Genomic DNA, 20973 nt, shown 5'->3' on the forward strand with positions numbered 1-20973 from the left:
GAAACTAACTATGTTATTTTTTATTTCTATTAACCAATTTCAATCAAATAAACAAGAATATTCAAAGAAAAAGAAGACATTTAACTGAATTCTACTGAAAGCTAGATCTCAGAAGCTAATTATGTTATTTTTTATTATCATTAAACAATTTCAATCAAATAAACGAGAATATTCAAAGAAAATATTTTTTATTATTATCAACTAATTTCAATCAAATAAACGAGGATATTCAAAGAAAAAGAAGAAATTTAACTGAAATCTATTGAAACCTAGATCTCGGAAGCTTATTATGTTATTTTGTAAAATTATTAATAATATGTATTATTGATAAAATGTATTTTCGTTTGGTAATAATTATTTTTGTTTCTTAATAAGCATTTTGTATATTCTAACAAGAATTTGTGATTTATTAGGCTGTATTTTCGTTTTGTAAGAATTTTTTTCGTCAGAGGTTTTTTTGTATCTTGTAAAAACAATCTCTGATTTTTTTACGATGTATTTTTGTTTTGTAAGAATTATTTTCTGTTTTTCAGGAAGTATTTTGAGTTTTGTGAGAATTATTTTGTTTTGTAACAAGTATATTGTATTTTTCTAAGAACAGTTTTCGATTGTTTAGGATCTATTTTCGTTTTGTAAGAATTATGTTTTGTTTTGTAAGAAGTATTTTGTACATATATTTTAAAATTAAACCTTGAACCTAATTGTAAGAAGAATTTGTGATCTCTTAGGATGCATTTTTGTTTTGTAAGAATTAATTTGTTTTGTTTTGTAAGAAGAATATTTTTTGTAACCAGTTTTTTTTGTAAGAAGTATTTTGAATTTTGTAAGAACAATTTTTAATTGTTTAGGATGTTTTTTTGTTTTGTAATAATTATTTTTGTTTCGTAAGAAGTATTTTGTATTTTGTACTAAGAATTTGTTATTTCTTAGGATGTATTTTTGTTTTTCATAATTTATTTTTTGCTTTGTAAGAAGTTTTTTTTTGTAAGAAGTATTTTTTGCTTTGTAAGAAGTTTTTTTTTGTAAGAAGTATTTTTTTTGTAAGAAGTTTTTTTTGTAAGAAGTATTTAATACTTTGTAAGAACAATCTTGGATTTTTTAGGATGTATTTTTGTTTTCTAAGAATTATTTTATGTTTCGTAATACGTATTTTGCATTTTGCAAAAACAATGGGATTTGATAGGTTGTAATTTTGTTTTGTAAAAATTAGTTTTTGCTTTGTAAGAAATATTTTTTTATTTGTAAGAAGAATTTTGTTTTTTGTAAGAACAATCTTGTATTTTTTAAGGATATTTTTGTTTTGTAAGAATTATTTTTTTTGTAACACGTATTTTGTATGAATAGCTTGTGATTGTTTAGGATGTATTTTCGTTTCGTAAGAATCAGTTTTTGTTTCTTAATAGGTATTTAGTATTTTGTATGAGAATTTGTGATTTCTTAGGATGTATTTTGGTTTTGTAAGCATCACTTTTGTTTTGTTTTGTAAGAAGTATTAATTTTTGTGGGAAGTTTTTTTGTATTTTGTAAAAAACAATCTCTGATTTTTTAGGATTTATTTTTGATTTGTATGAACTAATTTTTTTGTTCGAAGTATTTTGTATTTTGCAAGAATTATTTTATGTTTTGTAAGTAAGTATTTTGTTTGTTATGTAACAAGCATTTTTGCATTTTGTAAGCACAGTTTGTCACTGTTTAGGGTGTATTTTCATTTTGTAAGATTTATTTTTTTGGTTAGAATTTTTTTTTTTGTAAGAAGAATTTTTGATCTCTGGATGCATTTGTTTTGTAAGAATTATTTTGTTTTGATTTGTAAGAAGTATTTTTTTGTTTTGTAAAAAGTATTTTTGTATTTTTTAAGAATAGTTTGTAATTGTTTAGGATGTATTTTCGTTTAGTAAGAATTAATTTTCTTTCATAAGAAGTATTTTCTATTTTATAATGAGAATTTGTGATTTCTTAGGATCTATTTTTGTTTTGTAAGAATTAGTTTTTCTTTATAAGAAGTATTTTTTTTGTTAAGAAGAATTTTGTATTTTGTAAGAACAATCTCTGATTTTTTAAGATGAATTTGTTGTGTAAGAATTATTTTTTGTTTCCTAATAAGTATTTTGCATTTTGTATGTTACACTTCGATTCTGAATTTTTCAAAAGAAAAGAAAAAAGTTCCACTTCAGTTCTGAATTTTGGAAATCAATATTCTTGTTTATTTGATTGAAATTGTTTAATAATAATAGATAACATAATGACCTTTCGAGATATAGGTTTCAGTAGAATTCAGTTAAATGTCCTTTTTCTTTGAATGTTCTCATTTATTTGACTGAAATTGTTTAATGATAATAAAAAATAACATATTGAGCTTCCGATATATAGGTTTCAGGAAATTTCAGTTAAATATCTTCTTTTTCTTTGAATACTCTCTTTTATTTGACTGAAATTGTTTAATGATAATAAAAAATAACATAAAGAGCTTCCGAGATCTAGGTTTCAGTATATTTCAGTTAAATGTCTTCTTTTTCTATGAATATTCTCGTTTATTTGATTGAAATTCTTTATAATAATAAAAAAATAACATAATGAGCTTCCGAGATCTAGGTTTCAGTAGATTTCAGTTAAATGTTTTCTTTTTCTTCGAATATTCTCGCTTATTTCATTGGAATTGGTTAATAATAATAAAAAATTATTTCTTTGAATATTCTCGTTTATTTGATTGAAATTCTTTAATGATCATAAAAATAACATAATGAGCTTCCGAGATCTAACTTTCGGTAGATTTCAGCTATATGCCTTCGTTTTCTTTGAATATTCTCATTTATTTGATTTAAATTGTTTAATAATAATATAAATAACATAACGAGCTTCCGAGATCTAGGTTTCAGTGGATTTCAGTTAAATAACATCTTTTTCTTTGAATATTCTCGTTTATTTGATTGAAACTGGTTAATAATAATAAAACATAACATAATGACCTTCCGAGATCTAGGTTTCAGTGGATTTCAGTTCAATGTCTTCTTTTTCTTTGAATATTCTCGTTTATTTGATTGAAATTGTTTAATGATAATAAAAAATAACATAATTAGCTTCCGATTTTTCAGTAATTTTCAGTTAAATGTCTTCTTTTTCTTTGAATATTCTTGTTTATTTGCTTGAAAGTGTTTAATAATTATAAAAAATAACATAATAAGCTTACGAGATCTAGGTTTCAGTAGATTTTAGTTAAATGTCTTCTTTTTCTTTGAATATTCTGGTTTATTTGATTGAAATCGGTAAATAATAATAAATATAACATAGTGACCTTCTGAGATCTAGGTTTCAGGAGATTTCAGTTAAATGTCTTGTTTTTCCTTGAATATTCTCGTTCATCTGATTGAAATTGTTTAAAAATAATATAAAATAACATAATGACCTTCTGAGATCTAGGTTTCAGTAGATCTCAGTTAAATGTCTTCTTTTTCTTTGAATATTCTCGTTTATTTGATTGAAATTGTTTAATAATAATACAAAATAACATAATGAGCATAATTTCAGTTAAATGTCTTCTTTTTCTTTGAATATTCTTGTTTATTGACTAAAATTGTTTAATAATAATAAAAATAATATAATGAGCTTCTGAGATCTAGGTTTCAGTAGATTTCAGTTAAATGTCTTATTTTCCTTTGAATACTTATTTACCTTTGAGACTTTTTCCTCCCCATTTGATTCCGTGGTCTCCCATTACCTTCCCTGCGCTTTTTAAGACAAAGTCCATCAAAATAATCCATATAAAGGGGGATAGAACACAACCCTGCTTAACTCCTGATTTAGACTTTTAATATTCTCATTTATTTTATTGAAATTGTTTAATAATAATGAAAAATTACATAATAAGCTTCTGAGATCTAGGTTTCAGTAGATTTCAGTTATATGTCTTCTTTTTCATTGAATATTCTCGTTTATTTGATTGAAATTGTTTAATGATAATAAAAAATAACACAATAACCTTCCGAGATCTAGGTTTCAGTAGATTTCAGTTAAATGTCTTCTTTTTCTTTTGAGCATTATCGTTTATTTGATTGAAATTCTTTAATAATAATAAAAAATAACATAATAAGCTTCCGAGATATGAATAGTTTCTTGATTCTGTGAAATATTGTAAAATCCTTTTAAATAACCTTCCGAGATCTAGGTTTCAGTAGATTTCAGTTAAATGTCTTCTTTTTCTTTTGAGCATTATCGTTTATTTGATTGAAATTCTTTAATAATAATAAAAAATAACATAATAAGCTTCCGAGATATGAATAGTTTCTTGATTCTGTGAAATATTGTAAAATCCTTTTGATGCTAAATAATACCTGTGTAGTTGAATTTGTTCTATGCAAAATTACTTTTTTTATATTATTTTTTTATACACATTCATCAATTAATAGACTTATGAGTCTGCTAGTAGTATCTGTGTCTCTGAAAATTCCTTTTCTTAAATCTCCGACTTTTTAAGAGACATCCTAGACGTTTGATATGCTAGCGTACTTTAATAATAATGATCGCAAAACAAAGTAATGCATAAAATATTTTTAATGAATTCGTCGAATATTTCATTTTCACTTTAAGAAATATGATACAGTTGGTTATCCTTCCAATGTACGAAAATTACTGATTTAATACATACAAAAGACTTGGTAGTGTCGATAAATAACCATAGAGTACCACTAGAACAGCCGTGTTGTGTCAATGAACAGCCATAGAGTACCACTGGTACTGCCACAAGCATATTTCATGTCATTTCAAGACAAGTAAAAAAAGTTGAATAATTTTCAAAGTCCAAAAAATTCCAAGTTAGAAAAAAGAGAAGCGTTACTAGAAACATTATTTTTCTAATACTGAAAGTCACGACTAACATGTAAAAGTCACAACTAACATATCTATATCATTCTCAATTTTTATTTCGAAAATATTCAATGTGAATTTTTTTTGGTTTTAAGCATATTTCATGTCATTCTAAAACATGTAAAAAAATTGAAAAAAATTCTTATGTTAAAAAAAGTATAAAAAGTAAAAAAATTAAACTTAATAAAAGGTATAAAATAATTGGGGGAAGGGGGCCCCTTGGAGTTTGGGGGGAGGGTACCACTTAAAGGTAGAGCTCCTTGGTGGTTAGGGTCTTTGATGGTTGGGGACCTAGATGGTTCAAATCCATTGCCACCTCACTACTTGATTTCTAAGGATTTTTAAAAATTGTTCTGAATTTCTATATTAAAATTATTTTCTTGGCAACCACGACTTTATTAGTTTCAACTCTTTAGCATACTCCATTGCTAAAGAATATTGTATATTGCCAACACTCCTTAATTGATACTTGTGCATTATATAGACCATAACCGAGAAGTGAAAGCTAGATCAAGCCACAATATCGCCTTGTCACCGCTAACCGTTTTCACATATTGATACCCATGACGTCGTTCTAATCATATTCTAACTTTATGTCACGTTGCGTGAGACTTACCATTCCCTCAGACTTACCTTAACTGGTAAGCAATTTTAACACTTTACCACTTTCATTCTATCCAAATAAAAATTTTCTTATTATCCTCATCTTGGTTTCATCCCTATATTCAAGTCATTAATTAAGACCATTTTATGCTTAGCTATACTGAGCGTACATCATAATTTGGGTCATTGATCTACATTAAATAAAGGTTTAAAATACATGTTTAAAAGTCTAGCTCAGAAACCTGTCTGGTTTGGCCAAGAAACCTGTCTGGTTTGGCCCAGAAACCTGTCTGTTAGGTTTTGCTACCTTAGAATATATTATGGTCTTACTACTCCCGGGTGCTGATAGTGTGATAAATTAGTTTTTTGAATATGGTGGTTATGAGGTTAGAAATTAGTTACTGAAAAGCACCTAGTGATTTCAGGTTTTCCCTAACTAAACCCCTGTATAAGAAAGGTGATAAAAGTTAGTGCGGTAATTATAAAGGCATTGGCCTGGTTTCTGTAAGTAGCAAATTACTTAGTATGAGGGTACTTTTTAGCTTAGAGATGCTGTAGATAAAGTTTTAACAGAACAACAGCGTTGTTTTAGGAAGGGTAGGAGATTTGTCGACCAAATTTTCATACTTAGATTATTAGTTAAGAAGTGCCTGAGTCATTCAACACTTTAGTCCTCAGTTTTACAGATTATAAACAAGCGTCTGATTTAGCGGATAGACGAGGTTAAGCGATGGTCTTATTGTATGGTATATCAGACAAATACATGAATTTGGTTATTGCTACATACAAGAATAACACTGCTGCGGTTAAGATAAGATATGAGGTTAGTTGCTGGTTTCGCATTACATCAGGAGTTAAGCAGGATTGCGTTCTATCCCAATTTATATGAATCATTTTGATAGACTTTGGCTTAAGGACCACAGCAAACGTAGTGGGGAAGTAAAACTTCCCTGGACTTAAATTATGCTAATGATTTAAGTATAGTAGATGAAAGTGTTAGCAAAAATGTATCAGCTTTGAGAGGTTTTTGTGAGTTCAGGGTAAAAGAATAGGCTTGAAAATTAATGTTAAGAAGACTAAGTCCCTAAGACTAGGAATAAGTGAAGATGAAAGATAACGTTTAATAAAGAAAAGATCCCTAAAGTGGACAGCTTTACTTACCTAAGTAGTATTATTAGTAAAGACAACGGGTGCATTGAGGGTGTTAAAAGTAGAATAGCCAAGACCCAGCGCATTTTTTCAGTTGCAAAAAGTTTGGAAGAATCCGAAGATAAGTCTGCAACCCAAGATTAGAACATTGGGAGGAACATTGGAAGTGATGACAGTGGTCAAGTATGGTTCTGAAGCATGGGCGCTCCGAAAAACAGAGGAAGATTTACTAGATGTTTTCCCTAAAAATTGCCTACGGATTGTTTTGTACACCCGACTGACTGACTGTATCTCAAACAGTAGGCTGTACGAAGAGTGTGGTCCAATCCCGCTTTCTAGGGCTATAATGAGAGAAAGGTTGAGACGGCTAGGCTATGTTTTGTGGACGAAGGATGACAAGGTTGCTGGAAATTGTCCATTTTGGCAAACCGTCTAGGACTAAACGAAAGTAGGGCGTCCTCGGTTAGAGTAGGAGGATGTTGCAAGGAAAGATTTAAGGGGAAATAGAACATCCTGGAAGATTGTAAAGAAGGAGATTTTGAATAGATTGGTATGGAGGAGGAGTGAGCGCAGCTGTGTTGACCTTAAGCGGCTTAGTGCTGCGGCGAGTTGTTAGTGGTAGTAGTTTATAGATATAGATTGAAGAAGAGGTTTAAAGACGAGCCACCATGGCCAAAGTGATTCCCCGTCAGACACAAATAAATCGAAATGAAAATATAGAAAAACTGGTATAATATTTCAAAAATTTAAACAGGTATAATAGTGCGCGTCAGGTATCTCCTCAATGATCTATTTCAGGGACCAAAATTTGGAAAGAACCTGTAATACGTATGGGCTCTCAAGGTTTGGAAAAATGTAAAATATTGTATTCTCAGTTTATGTTATAAAATATTGTATCTCAGTCTCAGGTTAGCCAACAAGTATAACGCTCATAGGGCATTTGTCAACCTTCTAGCCCCCCTCCCCCCACCCCAGCCCTCATTGATTCGAAGACCGAATCATAAACAAGTGTGATTTTCAGTAATATTGGAGAAACTGTACAACTTTTGGGTTAATTAGCATTTTTTTAAATTTTGTCCCCAAGAACGATTTTTCGCGAGGGTTAGGCTTACCTGACCCTCGCCTATCAATATTTAAGCTGGTGCACATTGCATAGAGTCCATGGATTACAAGAAGAATAATAAAAAAGTACTACTGTTTTTTTTTGCGTTTTTCTTGTTTTGTTTTTTTTCTTCCAAAACTTACATTAAACACTGAACTTAAATATAATTGCCGACTTTTCTTACCTCTCTTAACTTCCTTTCTGTTTCTGATCCAGTAAAATTTCTGAACTGCGAATTTACATCAATATCTCCCCCTATAAGCAGTTTCGAAGTTCTAGAATGTCTCCTCTGTGGAGGATGTGACCTCGACATCACTAATGAGCCATCTCTGTGAATCTCCGGTGCTAGATGTATCCCAGCCGGTACAGAATTTTTTCTCCTTGGCAGGAGGGGGTATGGTGAACGGATCGGTGAGTAAGAACGTGGAGAATATGTTTTCAAACTAGCTTCACTCTGTGGGGAGACATGGCGAGTAAATTCAAGTGATTGATCTCCTCTAACAAGACATTGCAATGAAGGAGGCTCCACAAGGGGAGGATTGTGGTCCTCCGTCAGATACTGATGAGACATATTTACTAATTCATTTAAAGTTACTGACTCTGGCTCAGATTTGATTGGCTCAACTCGACGTCTCTTTGAAAAATCCAGCGGACCATCCAAGTTTTTCACTTCGTAAGTTTTTCGATCAATCTGCCCCAACATATTGAATCGAACGTTCCGTACAACACCGTCGAACAAAGGATCATGTTCATTGGGCATTTCAGCTAAAAATAAATACGCTCAGTAGGTAAAAATCTAATACAAAAATAGACTATTCACTACTAACTTGTTGTTGGTGGAATAGTAGTAGAATAATGAAATTACTGATTCTGAAGTTATATAGAACTATCGGACATTTTTCAAGATGAAAGTGATAAAGTTTGGGACGAAGGTAGAAAAAAAAGAAAAAAAAATTAGGATTTAGGAATAGACCAAGCACAAAGAATTCTCTGTTAGATTGAGTAAATAGGTCAAAGGAAAGAATTAAATTGGAGATACTAAAATGATGGATTGCAAATTGATAAAACATTGTTTTTGCATTACGAATCAAAAAGAATAAGAAAAAGTCTATTAATTAAAGTAGACCTATCCAAAAACTGATGATTTTTTGCCTCCCAAAATCTTATTAGCGCCATAAAACTTATGTTAGCCTTTTTGCCATAGAAAGTGTTTCGGTACCTTATCCTCCCACATGCCTCCCCAAGGAAAACTAATTAGCTATAATCAGAAGGAGAGTGAGTCAATATTGACAATCCTTATCACAATATTGCATAAACACAACTTTAAAATGCAACTTTTGCACTTCATTTAAAAGCATATATCTATTGCTGCTCACTAGAAGGCGATTTTTACTTCATGAAAATTTAGACACTATTGAGGTACACCTAACAGCCCAAATTATGTAACACGACAAAAATCTATTCTGCTATTTTTCTATTTTGTCTATTTTGAAGTATGTTCTAGCCCTTATGATGGCGAGTTTTCGGATAATTCTAAACATTGACACTATTCACAAATAACTATTTTCATTGGTTCTCTTCTATTGAAACTGAACGAATCCTTCGTTCAACAGAGGTCATTAGAATTGATTGCAATTAATTCCAGTAATTTATAGAAAAGAGCCTAATTATTGTACTTCAAATATTCTGTGAAGACAGAGAGTAATGAAAAAAAATCAAAAAATTTTGCTTGGAAAGCCGGCTTAGTCAAAGGGTTTTCTAGGATTTAAAACTGAATTCTAAACCAAGTTTAATTTTTCTTACGAACTACTTTTGATAGAATCTTCAAACTCCCAGGAACAGAGAAGAAATTTACCTGTGAAATTTACCTAGATGCTAGTTTTTACCAACGTTTTGACACGGAAATGGAATTGAACACAGAAACTAAGGTTTGTATAGTCAACTAAAGAAACTAAGGTTTATATAGTCAACAAAAACTAATTTTATAGACAATTCTATTAATGAAATATTTTTACCTAAATTGGGAAATGAGTGGGTGGCATCCCCTCTCCTTCAGAGAGTTGGTTAGTTGACCAAATAGGGCACCGTAATATTTTCCAATTAATAAACAATTTATTCGACAATGACTTGGAGTCGGCTATTGCCTAACATTGAAATTGGCGGCAGTGACGTAGCTAGGAAGGAAGTAAGTACACTTTTACCAGGGCAAGACACTTGTTGCGGGGCTACACTTAGATATATTTATGAAAGATAACACCAGTTGCACATTTAAGGGAGAGGGACTGGGAAAACAGACATTGGCCCTGGGCACTGGAAAGCCTACCTAAGCCTCCAGGTAGTGCAAATTGACGAATAAAACTTTAGAAAATTGAACTAGAGCCCAAAATATTTTTTGGAAAAAGATATCCAAGATTTTACCTCTACCCTTTCTCTGTTTGCACAGCTTTAAAAATTATGTAAAAAAAAAAAAGAGATACTAATACATTCCCAAGAGATGATTGGCAGAATATAGTCTTACGTGACAGAAGAGACGGTGCCACAGCAAAGTGGCATTTTCTGCCACATTGTGCCATAAAATCAATTTTCGCCCAAAGAGGGTCAACATACCAGGAAAGAGACGATAGCCAATATAATTGACATGGTCTGATAAAGACATCGATTTGTCATGGCAGAAAAGATCCAACATAGAAAATGGTTTAACAAATGGCCGAGAAGAGGAATAATCTATTCAATATACTGACTCGTATATGAAGATATACAGCATGCACAACTGTATCGATATAAAGATGGCATATCCCGTTCTCAAACTACGTTTAGTGAGGGTGGACTCTCAAATGTTGTTGAGAACCTCCGAAAGGCTTGTCTAGATAAAATACCTTCTAAGCTTATAGGCCTTGTTTAGATCATACTCTTCACGATTGCTACATACCTCAATCCACGTCCTAGAAATTGTATTTTACCCCTGACCCATCTTCTCCAAGTTGAGAGGAAATAGCAAAATACATGGATTGGGCCTTGCTGGAATCATTAGATACAAGTGCAGAATCAAAAATCAAGCCAGTTTGTGGGGGATCACATGATGAAGTTTCAGTATTCAGTGCAGCAGTTACATCTGACATGCATTTCTAGATTTTTAGTAGGGAGGGAGCCTTTAGTTCCAAGAAAAACTGATCCACTCAAGTCATGCAAGTCTTGAAAAAATTAGTTTCAGAAATACCTATACAAAGTTGTCATAAAATTGTTGTCTATGCCCACCACTAATGTCATTTCTGAGATTGAATTCCAAGTCTGATTGGCTAATCAAATAGTTCGTGGTAGCATACTGTAAGTAAGGAGCAACTCGGCCAAATAGCAACCAAAACTGTACACGGAATTTTTACAACAACAGATATATTAACTAAATTGGATTTTTATGTGTACTCCAGATATATAAAATTCATCAAGTTCTATGTACCCATCAAAAGCTACGAGACTGAGAAAATTTGCATGATTTTTTAGAAAGAACGGGAGCGCCGTTAAAAAGTCAATTCATTTAATAATTATTTGAAAACAACTACGTTTTCTAAAGAGTTAAAGAGGCTGAATCACAAGTTCGAACCTTAAAACGTACAGGGATTAGGAGGTACAGTTGGGGGGTTGCCACCCCCCAAACCCCCGCTTCCGTATATAAAAGGGGCTGTGCCCTCCTCAACGCATCGCTCTTTACGCTTAAGTTTGACTTTCTCACATCTTTTTTTTAAACAATAAAAACTTTAGCGTAAAGAGCGAGGCGTTGAGGAGGGAACAGCCCCTTTTATATACGGAAGCGGGGGTTTGGGGGTGGCAACCCCCCAACTGTACCTCCTAATCCATGTACGTTTTAAGGTCCGAACTTGTGACTCAGCTCTTTAACTCTTTAGAAAACGTAATTTTTTTCAAATAATTTCTGCACGTTTTTGTACAGTTTATTACTTATTATTGCTTGACTAACTGTTAGCTGATCATGTCAGGAGTTAAAGTTGGGGGCTGCCGCCCCCAAACCCCCCGCTCTTGAAGATTCTGTGTTAAGGCTTTTAATTCCTGAATACTCAAATCAAATGCACAGTAAGATTTTCTTTTTTCAACTTTTCTTCGAGCACGTGGATATACGGCATGTTATCAAAGCAATTCAGACTTATCTGTAACCTGAAGGCCAACTTTAATATTCTTCTAGAAACACCTGTTGAGCCGAAAAATTTAACAGATTTGATTTAAAAAAGAAACTGAGTTTCTTTTTTAAACTTTATATTCAATATATAAAAAAATCTCTTTGACGGGGAATCGAACTCGGGTCTTCCGCCTGACAGTCAAGAATAGCGACCACTGTACCACAGAGACACGTTACATTATTTTTATTCTGTGCGATTTATTTTTGACGCAAGCAAATCCCCACAAAACTTGATATTTGGTTTTTGGAAAACAGGGAAGGAGTGATTGGATTGAGCTGAAATTTGGAGGATGAGTTTCCGGGCCCCAGAAAAGCTAATTCTCTAAATTTCAGCCCCATCGGACAACGTTAAAGGGGGGCTGTGGTGCGAAAAATTAACATGGGCTCTTATAGGAAAACGAGGTTTTTCGTAAATGTAAATTCGGGGGATAATTTTTTTGGTCTGAAAATATCAAAAGGCCCTAACAGGTCGAATTCCGCTTCGACTTAGTCCTCATTCACCCGGATCCGTTGCCAACTGTGGCCTGTAGGCGTGGCTAATAAAAAAAGAAGAAGAGAAATGAACATTAAGTGGCTATGTTTGTTTTTTGGAAAACAGGGAAGGAGTGATCGAATTGAGCTGAAATTTCAAGGATAGACTTCCAGGCCCTATAAAAGCTTAACCTCTAAGTTTCAACCCAATCAGACACTGTTAACGGGGGGCTGTGGTTAGAGGTTCGAAACGGCCAGCCAGCTATGACCCAGTACGATAACGTCGGAGGGGGGGGTGAAATTTTTCATGTGTTATAGTCGGAGCTTGGGCTACAAACTCTGATTACTGCTGTCTCTCTGCGACCGCTAGGACCGGAAATCGCTTAACATTGTGGTGGGTCGCCTCTTTATAGAGGCACAAGTGTGCCTCCTTGAAAATCACAGATTCGGCATATCAGAGAACAATGCTGTAAGAGTTTCTAGCTTCCATATGAAAATATGTAAGATTTTGTAAGTTTTGCCAGAAGATAGATCATGGAATCTGTCTTTTTTTTGCCAGGATGATTTTATCGAACTAATAATCATATAAAATCGGGAGAGGGCTCGCTCGAACGGATATTACCGTTCGAGAATATAGAATTCTTTTTACTTGGTTTACTTTCTCTTGCAAATTTAATTTTACATTTGGAGATATTCCAGGGAAATTTGTTCCAGGGAAGATTTTCAAAGGAGTTGCAATTGTCTGGGGTATTTCTCCATGGGGATGGGGGGATTTTTCACTCAGACATTTTCCATGAGGGAATTTAACGGGGACAAACTTTCCACTGAGACATTGAGAGGGGGGAATTTCCAGGAAAAATTTTCCACAGAGGGAAAATTTCCGGCATGTTTTGAAAAATGGTTAGTAATTAGAAGAAAAACAAGACTTTTTTTTAAAAAAAAGTGGGCTAAAAAAATTTCCAGGCCAATTTTTCCACCCAATTTTTTTGGTGGAATTTTCAGCAGGCATGGAATTGTCTGGGGGATCTTATGCGAGAGGAACTTTCCAAGGAGGAATTTTCTTGGGGGGGGGATTTTCCATGGTCAGAAAAGGCAAATTTTCTGGAATTATTTGAAAAACGATACGAAATTAAGGAGCAATATTAAAACTCAAAGCGAACAGAAATAATCCCGTATATGAGGGCAAATCCCCCTCTTCAACACCTCGTTTTTTACGCTATTTTTTATTTTTGTCCCGATTATTTAGAAACTAATCCCGAAACACAAGAGCCGTCTAATTAGAGTAAGAAGATTGCCAAAATACAGAAAGAAACTTTGGCATGAAGAGCAAGGTATTGAGGAGGAGTTATACCCCTCACATACAGAACAATTTCTGTTCTTTTAAATTTTAGTGTTGCTCCTAATTTTCAGTTGAAAAAAAATCTATTTTTTATTTATTTAATCACTGAAAGGCTGAACCAATTCTCTTGACTTACTTTGACTTATGTCTCCTGCCGGGCGCTGCTCGGCGTAGAGAGTGACGTCTGCCTCCTCCATCCACTTCGGTCAATGGCAAGCGTTTGCAAATCGCTCAACCTGATATTTTCCATCGTCAGGAACTCAGACAGGCTGTCAGACCATTGTTTCTTTGGTCGGCCACGAGGTCGCCTCCAACTGGCTTTGACAGGGTCGAAGTCAAGGATTGTTTTCGCAGGTATGTGTGGAGGCATTCGAAGTAGGTGTCCGAACCATCGTAGTGTTCTCTCGGCTGCTTGGGTCGAAAACCGAGACTGCTTGGTGAGCTGCAGCAGCTTCTCATTGCTGACAAAGTCGAACCATCGTATACCTTCGATCCTCCTCAGGCTCTTCGACTGAAAGACATCAATTGCCTTGAGGGTTGCGGCTGAAGCTTGCCACGTCTCAGCTCCATAGAGCATCACAGAACCGACGAGGGCGTTGAAAATCCGCAGCTTCGTTGTGCAACTGATGTTCGGTTTTCGACAGAGGTAACGGTTCAGTCTGCCCATGGCAGAAGACGCTCTGGATATTCTCGCTTGTAGTTCAGAAAGAAGCGAGCCATCTGAAGAAATTATGGAGCCCAGGTAGGTGAACCTTTGGACAACTTCGATGCTAGTGGTGCTATCCAGGCTAACTGAAGGATTGGCAGCAGGAGAGGATGGGTCAATGGCCATAATTTTCGTTTTAGTCCAGTTTATCTGCAGTCCTACTTTTGCAGCCTCTTCTCGTAGGATTTGAAGCGCTTCCAGCAACTGCTCCATAGAGTCCGCCAGAATGGCCAAGTCATCGGCAAAATCAGCATCTGTAATGACACGATCTCCAAACTTGAGTCCAAAGCTGAGACGTGAAGTAGTCCTTGTCATAACGTAGTCTATGATGACATTGAAGAGCTCTGGGGCAACTGCACATCCTTGACGCACTCCTGTCATGATTTGGAAGAACGGGCTGTGGCGGCCGTTCACTTGAACACAGCTCTCCGTCCCATGGTGTAGAGCTTTGAAGAGTCTGCAGTATTTCTCGGGGAGGCCTGTCGATTCTAGAATCCGCCAAAGAGCTTCTCGGTCTACTGAGTCAAACGCAGCATGGAAGTCTACGAAGGCAAAAAAGATTTTTGTCGGAACTCTGTGGCTTTTTCTATGATTTGTCGGATCGTAAAAATCTGCTCGATGGTTGAACGGTCCAACATGAAACCAGCTTGCTCCGGTCGCCGGATTTTACGAATGATATTTCGACATCGATCTAGCAGGACCATTGAGAAAAGTTTTCCCGGGACAGACAGTAGGGTTATTCCACGGTAGTTCAAGCAGTCGCTTCTAGAACCATTCCTCTTCCATAAAGGGATAATTACACCCTTACGCCAATCTTCGGGAATTATCTCGGTTTGCCAGATTGTAGAGAACAAGGTGTGGAGAAACAGGAGCATAACAGGACCTGCATATATTAGCAGCTCCGCACTCAGGCCACAGATACCGGCAGCTGTATTGTTCTTGAGCCTTTTTACTGCATTTCCAATTTCTGATGGACTGAAAGGCTCGTCTGGAGGAGCATCTGTTTCGTATCTTGGACTGCCAGGTTGGCTGGGACTATCAGTAGGAGGCATAGACGGGCTAGTGTTGTTCAGGAGTGAGCAGAAGTGATCCTTCCACCGCTCGAGACAAGAAGCCTCATCAGAGAGAAGTGTCCCATCCCTGGATAGGACGGGTCCTAATGCTGGTGTTTTATTTTCTGTGAGATTGCGGAGGTGCTTGAACAGGCTACCCATGTCTTTCTTTTTTGCTGCTAGTTCAATTTCATCGGCTTTCCTTGCAACAAACTGAGTTCGGTCTCGGTGAATAAGTCTGTTCCGCACTCCATTGAGCCTTCGATAGGTGGCCATGTCCCCAAGAAGTCTTGCCCTCCGCATTTGCTCTATGACCTGCAGTGTTTCGTCAGTTAGCCACGATTTCTTCGGGAAACTTCGCTTGCCAAGCACCAGCTGTGCTGCTTCGCTGGTCTGTGATTTAAAATACTTCCAGGCGTCTTCGCTGTTGTTGAGTGTGCCCAGGAGCTCAAAGCGATTTGATATCTCAACACTATACTTCTGGCGAGTATATGGCTCCTTTAGTTTCCCAATATCCGCTGCTACTGGTTTTCTTTCCGATCGCTGTGCATGGAGGCGAAGCTGGACATCAGCACACACAAGCCTGTGATCTGCATTTCCGAGCTCTGCTGATCTGTAATTTCTGCAGTTCTTCAGCGATGATCTCCATCGTTTAGAAATTATGACGTAGTCAATCATCTTCTTTGTGCGACCGTCGTTACTATACCACGTGGACTGGTGGATAGTCTTACGTTGAAAGTAGGTGTTTGCGATCACAAGTTCATGCGATCAGCACAATTCGTGTAGGCGAAGGCCGTTATCGTTCAGTGGGGCGGGGGATACAGGTCCAATTGTGCCACGCCAAACACCCATATCATCTCGCACTGTAGCATTGAAGTCACCGAGAAGAACAGTGACATCGTGGGGGAAACTGTTGACAGACATCTGGACAGAGCAGATTAGAACTCTTCCTTGGTTACGTCGTCGGAATCGTTGGTCGGGGCATAGCATACAAAAATTGTCATCTTGCCATTCTTGTGCCCAAAGCGGGCCTTCATTAGTCTGTCTGATGCAGCTTCGTGCAAGAGTAAGGCCTTTCTTGCAAGGCCGTTTAGCGCGAGGCCAACACCATTTCTTCTCATGCTCCCTCCAGACCAGACTAACGAGTGATTATCGCCTATTCGCTCTTCTCCACTTCCAGTAAGACGGGTTTCTGTGAGACCTGCAATCGCCACTTAATTCTTACGAACCAATTCTCAGTGGAAAATATTGACGTTTTGATGTTTTGAATAGCCAAAAACAGCCAGTAGCTTTTTTTTTACCGTGTGCCCGAGGGTTTTTAAATCAAGGTTTCTGTAATATTCGTTCATGTAATAGAAGTTTTTCTGTATTTTATTCAAAATTCGGAAAAAAAAAGTGTGCAAAATACTCTTTTTGCTATTGAATTGCTTCGTTATTGAATTTTACCAAACCCAAAAGTTAATATGAGCAAAAAAAAAAAATGATAGGAAATAATCGATATATCGATTATCCAAAGTAAAAATATCGGGTACTGTTTTGCTTAATTGTACTCACCGAAATAGACTATATAGCAATTTAGCATGGAGACCCGTAAGGCGGGTAATTACTACTGATCGCAAAGCGTGGTTTCTCTTGAATTTACAATATTTAAACTGTTGTTTTTTGGGGTTTAGGGGGGAAAGGGTACCTAGGTTAGGTTAGGTTACGTATTTAATATATTTTATGCTTTACCCCACCCCCCGAATGTGCAAATATATAGCCTAAATTTGTTTCATAAACCATTATAACCGGGTATCTGTCTCTCCCGTTTGACTAGTTTCCTTGATGGTCTATAGCGGTGTGTACCATTAAGAAAAACAGTACCAAATATCGACATATCGTTTAATCAAATTATCGCCCAACACTAGCCTGGTATAAAGAAATTGAAAACCGGTTATTGTCTCACGTTCCGGATACAAATTCTCGAGTGTGTACTAGCTGGTGGCCGGCGTTTACCCCTCAGCGATTACCCCCGGAAAAATTCAAACGGAAACCCCCACCCCCGCGGAAAATACCCCCGTGGAAAATAAGGCTTTCAAAATTTGAGAATTTTGTCTGTTTTTTTTTTATTTCCCTAGGGGGGAGGAATTTTGGCACTTCATCGTTAGTTTCTTCGTTTACTTTAGAAACAAATTTGGGCTATGGATTCGCACGTTAGGGGGGGGGGGTAAAGTATAGCAGGCCTACATACAAAATGTGTTAGGTACAGTTATTCTGCATATTATGAAGAAAGAATTGTTTCCTGACTTCAAACTGTCCAAATACTTTACCCTCCCCCCCTTATGTGGAAATATATAGCCCAAAGTGTGAATTTCCCATATATTCTGTCATTTGTCTTTGTCTTGTCTCGGGTTAAGCTGAAATAAAAAAACTAACAAAGAAACTAATTTGTTCTCGAGTTTTACACAGCATAAACTTGAGTGGCGCATAATACACGAGTACCAAAATTCCTCCCCCCACCTACGGAAATAAAAAAAACAAAACTCAAATAAAATTCTCAAACTTGGGATGCCTTATTTTCCAGGGGGAGGGTATTTACCAAGAGGGGGTATTTTCCGGAAGTTAATCGCCGGGGGGGGGGTAAACGCCTAGAACCGAACTAGCAATAAGGAAGTACCATTTTGCTTATTAGCACCCTTGTCACATTGCCCTCCCCCAACATTTTGCTCTAGATCCACCCCTGAAGAAAGGTAGGAAGCAAAGCCTATAACCTATTTAATGTTATAGTTTAACAAAAAATTACTGACTTCTTTAGTTTCATCACTTAAACTAAACAAAGGTCTTTTACTTAACGCCTAGAACCGAACTAGCTATAAGGAAGTACCATTTTGCTTATTAGCACCCTTGTCACATTGCCCTCCCCCAACATTTTGCTCTAGATCCACCCCTGAAGAAAGGTAGGAAGCAAAGCCTATAACCTATTTAATGTTATAGTTTAACAAAAAATTACTGACTTCTTTAGTTTCATCACTTAAACTAAACAAAGGTCTTTTACTTCGGTTGTTTAAAGAACTAAAAACGAGTAAAAATTAATCTAAAACAAACATTTGTAGTATGAGTTGTTGGCGTTTACCCCCACCCCAGAAAATACCCCCTCCGCCTCCCCCCCCCCAAGGAAAATCACACCGCGGAAAATATCCCCCGCGGAACATACTCCTCCCCGTGGAAAATAAGGCTTTCCAAATTTGAGAATTTTATTCGAGTTTTGTTTCTTTAGGGGAAGGATATTTGGTACTTGTGTATTATACGCCACTCACTCAAGTTTACGATGTGTAAAACTCGGGAACAAACTGGTTTCTTTGTTACTTTAGAAACAAATTGAGGCTATATATCTGCACGTTAGGGGGGAGTAAAGTGTAGTGGGTCTGCATAAAAAATGTGTTCGGTGCAATTATTCTTCATATTATGAAGTAAGAATCGTTTTCTGGCTTCAAACTGTCCAAATACTCCCCCCCCCTATGTGCAAATATATAGCCCAAATTATATATTCCTCATCTATTCTGTCACTTGTCTTTGTCTTGTCTCACGCTAAGCTAAAAAAAAAAAAAAAAAACAACAACAAAGAAACCGGTTTTTTCTTGAGTTTTACACAGCGTAAGGTTGTGTGAGTGGCGTATAATACACGGTAACAAGTACCAAAATTCCTTCCCCCTATGGAAAATGAGAAAACCAAACTCTAATAAAGTTCTCACATTTGGAAATCCTTATTCTCCATGGGGGACATTTTCCTTGCGAGGGTATATTCCGAGGTGTTATATTCCGTAGAGGGAGGGGGAGTAATCTCCGGGGGGGGGGGGGTCAAACGCCTAGAGCCTTAGTATGGACTAAATTTGAAACCTAAAACGAGCAAAAAATTTTGCCTTGCAGATTAAGCAAGATACATCAACAAAACTAGCTTAAAAGACTGACTCGATTGTTAGAACTCTAAAAACCTGTGCATTACTGAAAACCTAGTTTTTTCTTAGAAAATTATATTTGTATATTAAAAGTTATCGATATCAAGATCCATGAAAGAGTATCGTGAGGCTTATAAATTAGTCTTTTATTTATGCAGGCTACTCATGGAATTTTCTGATCATAAAATAACGTTCGGTAAAGTTCTACCAAATCATATTATTGAGTTAGGACTAAAGTGAATTCACCATTCGATGCCTTTTTTTATTCTGATTACGAATATAATAATCATTTCTATCATAAATTAATTTCAGCCCCCCCCCCCCCTATCTCGGCCCATCCAGGTTTTGGTTAGTGTTATATAGGGGGGGGGGGGCTGAAACTCATTTCTAATAGAAATGATTATTATATTTATAATCAGCATAAAAAAAGGCATCGAACGGTGTATTCACTTTATTCCTAACTCAATAATATGATTTGGTAGAACTTTACCTAACGTCCTACTTCACAGGTCAGGATTGTGTTTTCAGTGAAGCATTAGTTTTTAAATTCCACAAATAAATCACGAGCCAGTTTACTTGAGTTAGTTTTGTAAATATATTTATCTTGCGTAACTTTCACATTAATAATTGCTGTTCGTTTTAGATTTCCACTTAGTTCCTTTCTTCCGTAAGAATTTGTTTCTTTAATTCAATTAAATCAACAATGTTTATTATTTGTCACCTTTTCCAGTTCGTTTCGATAGGGCAACAAGTTGGCAAGTGTATGGCTAAATTATGACTTACTATGAAGCTAATGAAAAACCACTCCTTGGCAATCCACAATTAGATTAAATGCAAAAACACAATCGCTCAAGCAAAGCTAAAGAAAATCTAATTTGGGCTCAACCGCTAAAACTCGAACAACTTGATGCAAATGGTCAAATAGCACTCTAGGGGAGGCTAATAACCTATCGTAACCCTACACCTTCGTTGCATTGTTCAGAATTTCGTATTTACATCCGGGTCCTATACCTAACCCTTGAAGTCTAAAGCGACAACCAATATTTCTCAAATGAAAGCCGTCCAGTAGAAAAGCGTACAAAAATTGACGTCATCAAATATATTACAGAAACGGTATTTTTTTTTTCTTTCTAATACTTCACTTACATAAAAAAAAAGAATCTTACGGTAGAAACAAGAAGAGAAGATGAAAACCAGAAAATTCAATTATTAAAATGAGAAATCAAACAGAAGAATCAAAATGACAATCAGAAAAATCAAAAAATGATAATCAGAAAAATCAAACAAATCCAATATACAATTGAGCTACTTCTGTCTAATCTAGTAAGTAAATGAAGTTATAAGTAAAAAAGGAATTATTAGTTCCGCTGAATTAATCATTCTCTTGGGAAATAATTTTCTTGTTGGCATCCAAGGCAGTTGTTCGTTTCTACTGAATGTAATTGATTCACCCGGGGAACTTGTGTGACCGAGTTTCATGTTTTAACAATCGGTTATTTATAATGCATTACCATAGATAAATTGAGTCGATACTTAGATCTTCGGTAGATCTATTTATTGCCAGACAATG

General features: G+C 35.6%; 1 protein-coding gene across 2 annotated transcripts in view; it reads right to left on the reverse strand.

Moving 5' to 3' along the window:
- LOC148949432 (uncharacterized) overlaps positions 1-20973 on the reverse strand; it is a 108406-nt gene that overhangs the window by 71018 nt on the left and 16415 nt on the right. For both annotated transcript variants that reach the window (XM_089092977.1, XM_089092978.1), the window contains exon 2: positions 7899-8479. In XM_089092977.1, the coding sequence (XP_088949103.1) occupies positions 7899-8479 (581 nt within the window). The remainder of the gene's footprint in view (positions 1-7898; positions 8480-20973) is intronic.

This window comes from Artemia sp. Qi Xiang Cuo, chromosome 8 (assembly GCF_049724085.1).
Source record: "Artemia sp. Qi Xiang Cuo chromosome 8, ASM4972408v1, whole genome shotgun sequence".
Taxonomy (NCBI): domain Eukaryota; kingdom Metazoa; phylum Arthropoda; class Branchiopoda; order Anostraca; family Artemiidae; genus Artemia; species Artemia sp. Qi Xiang Cuo.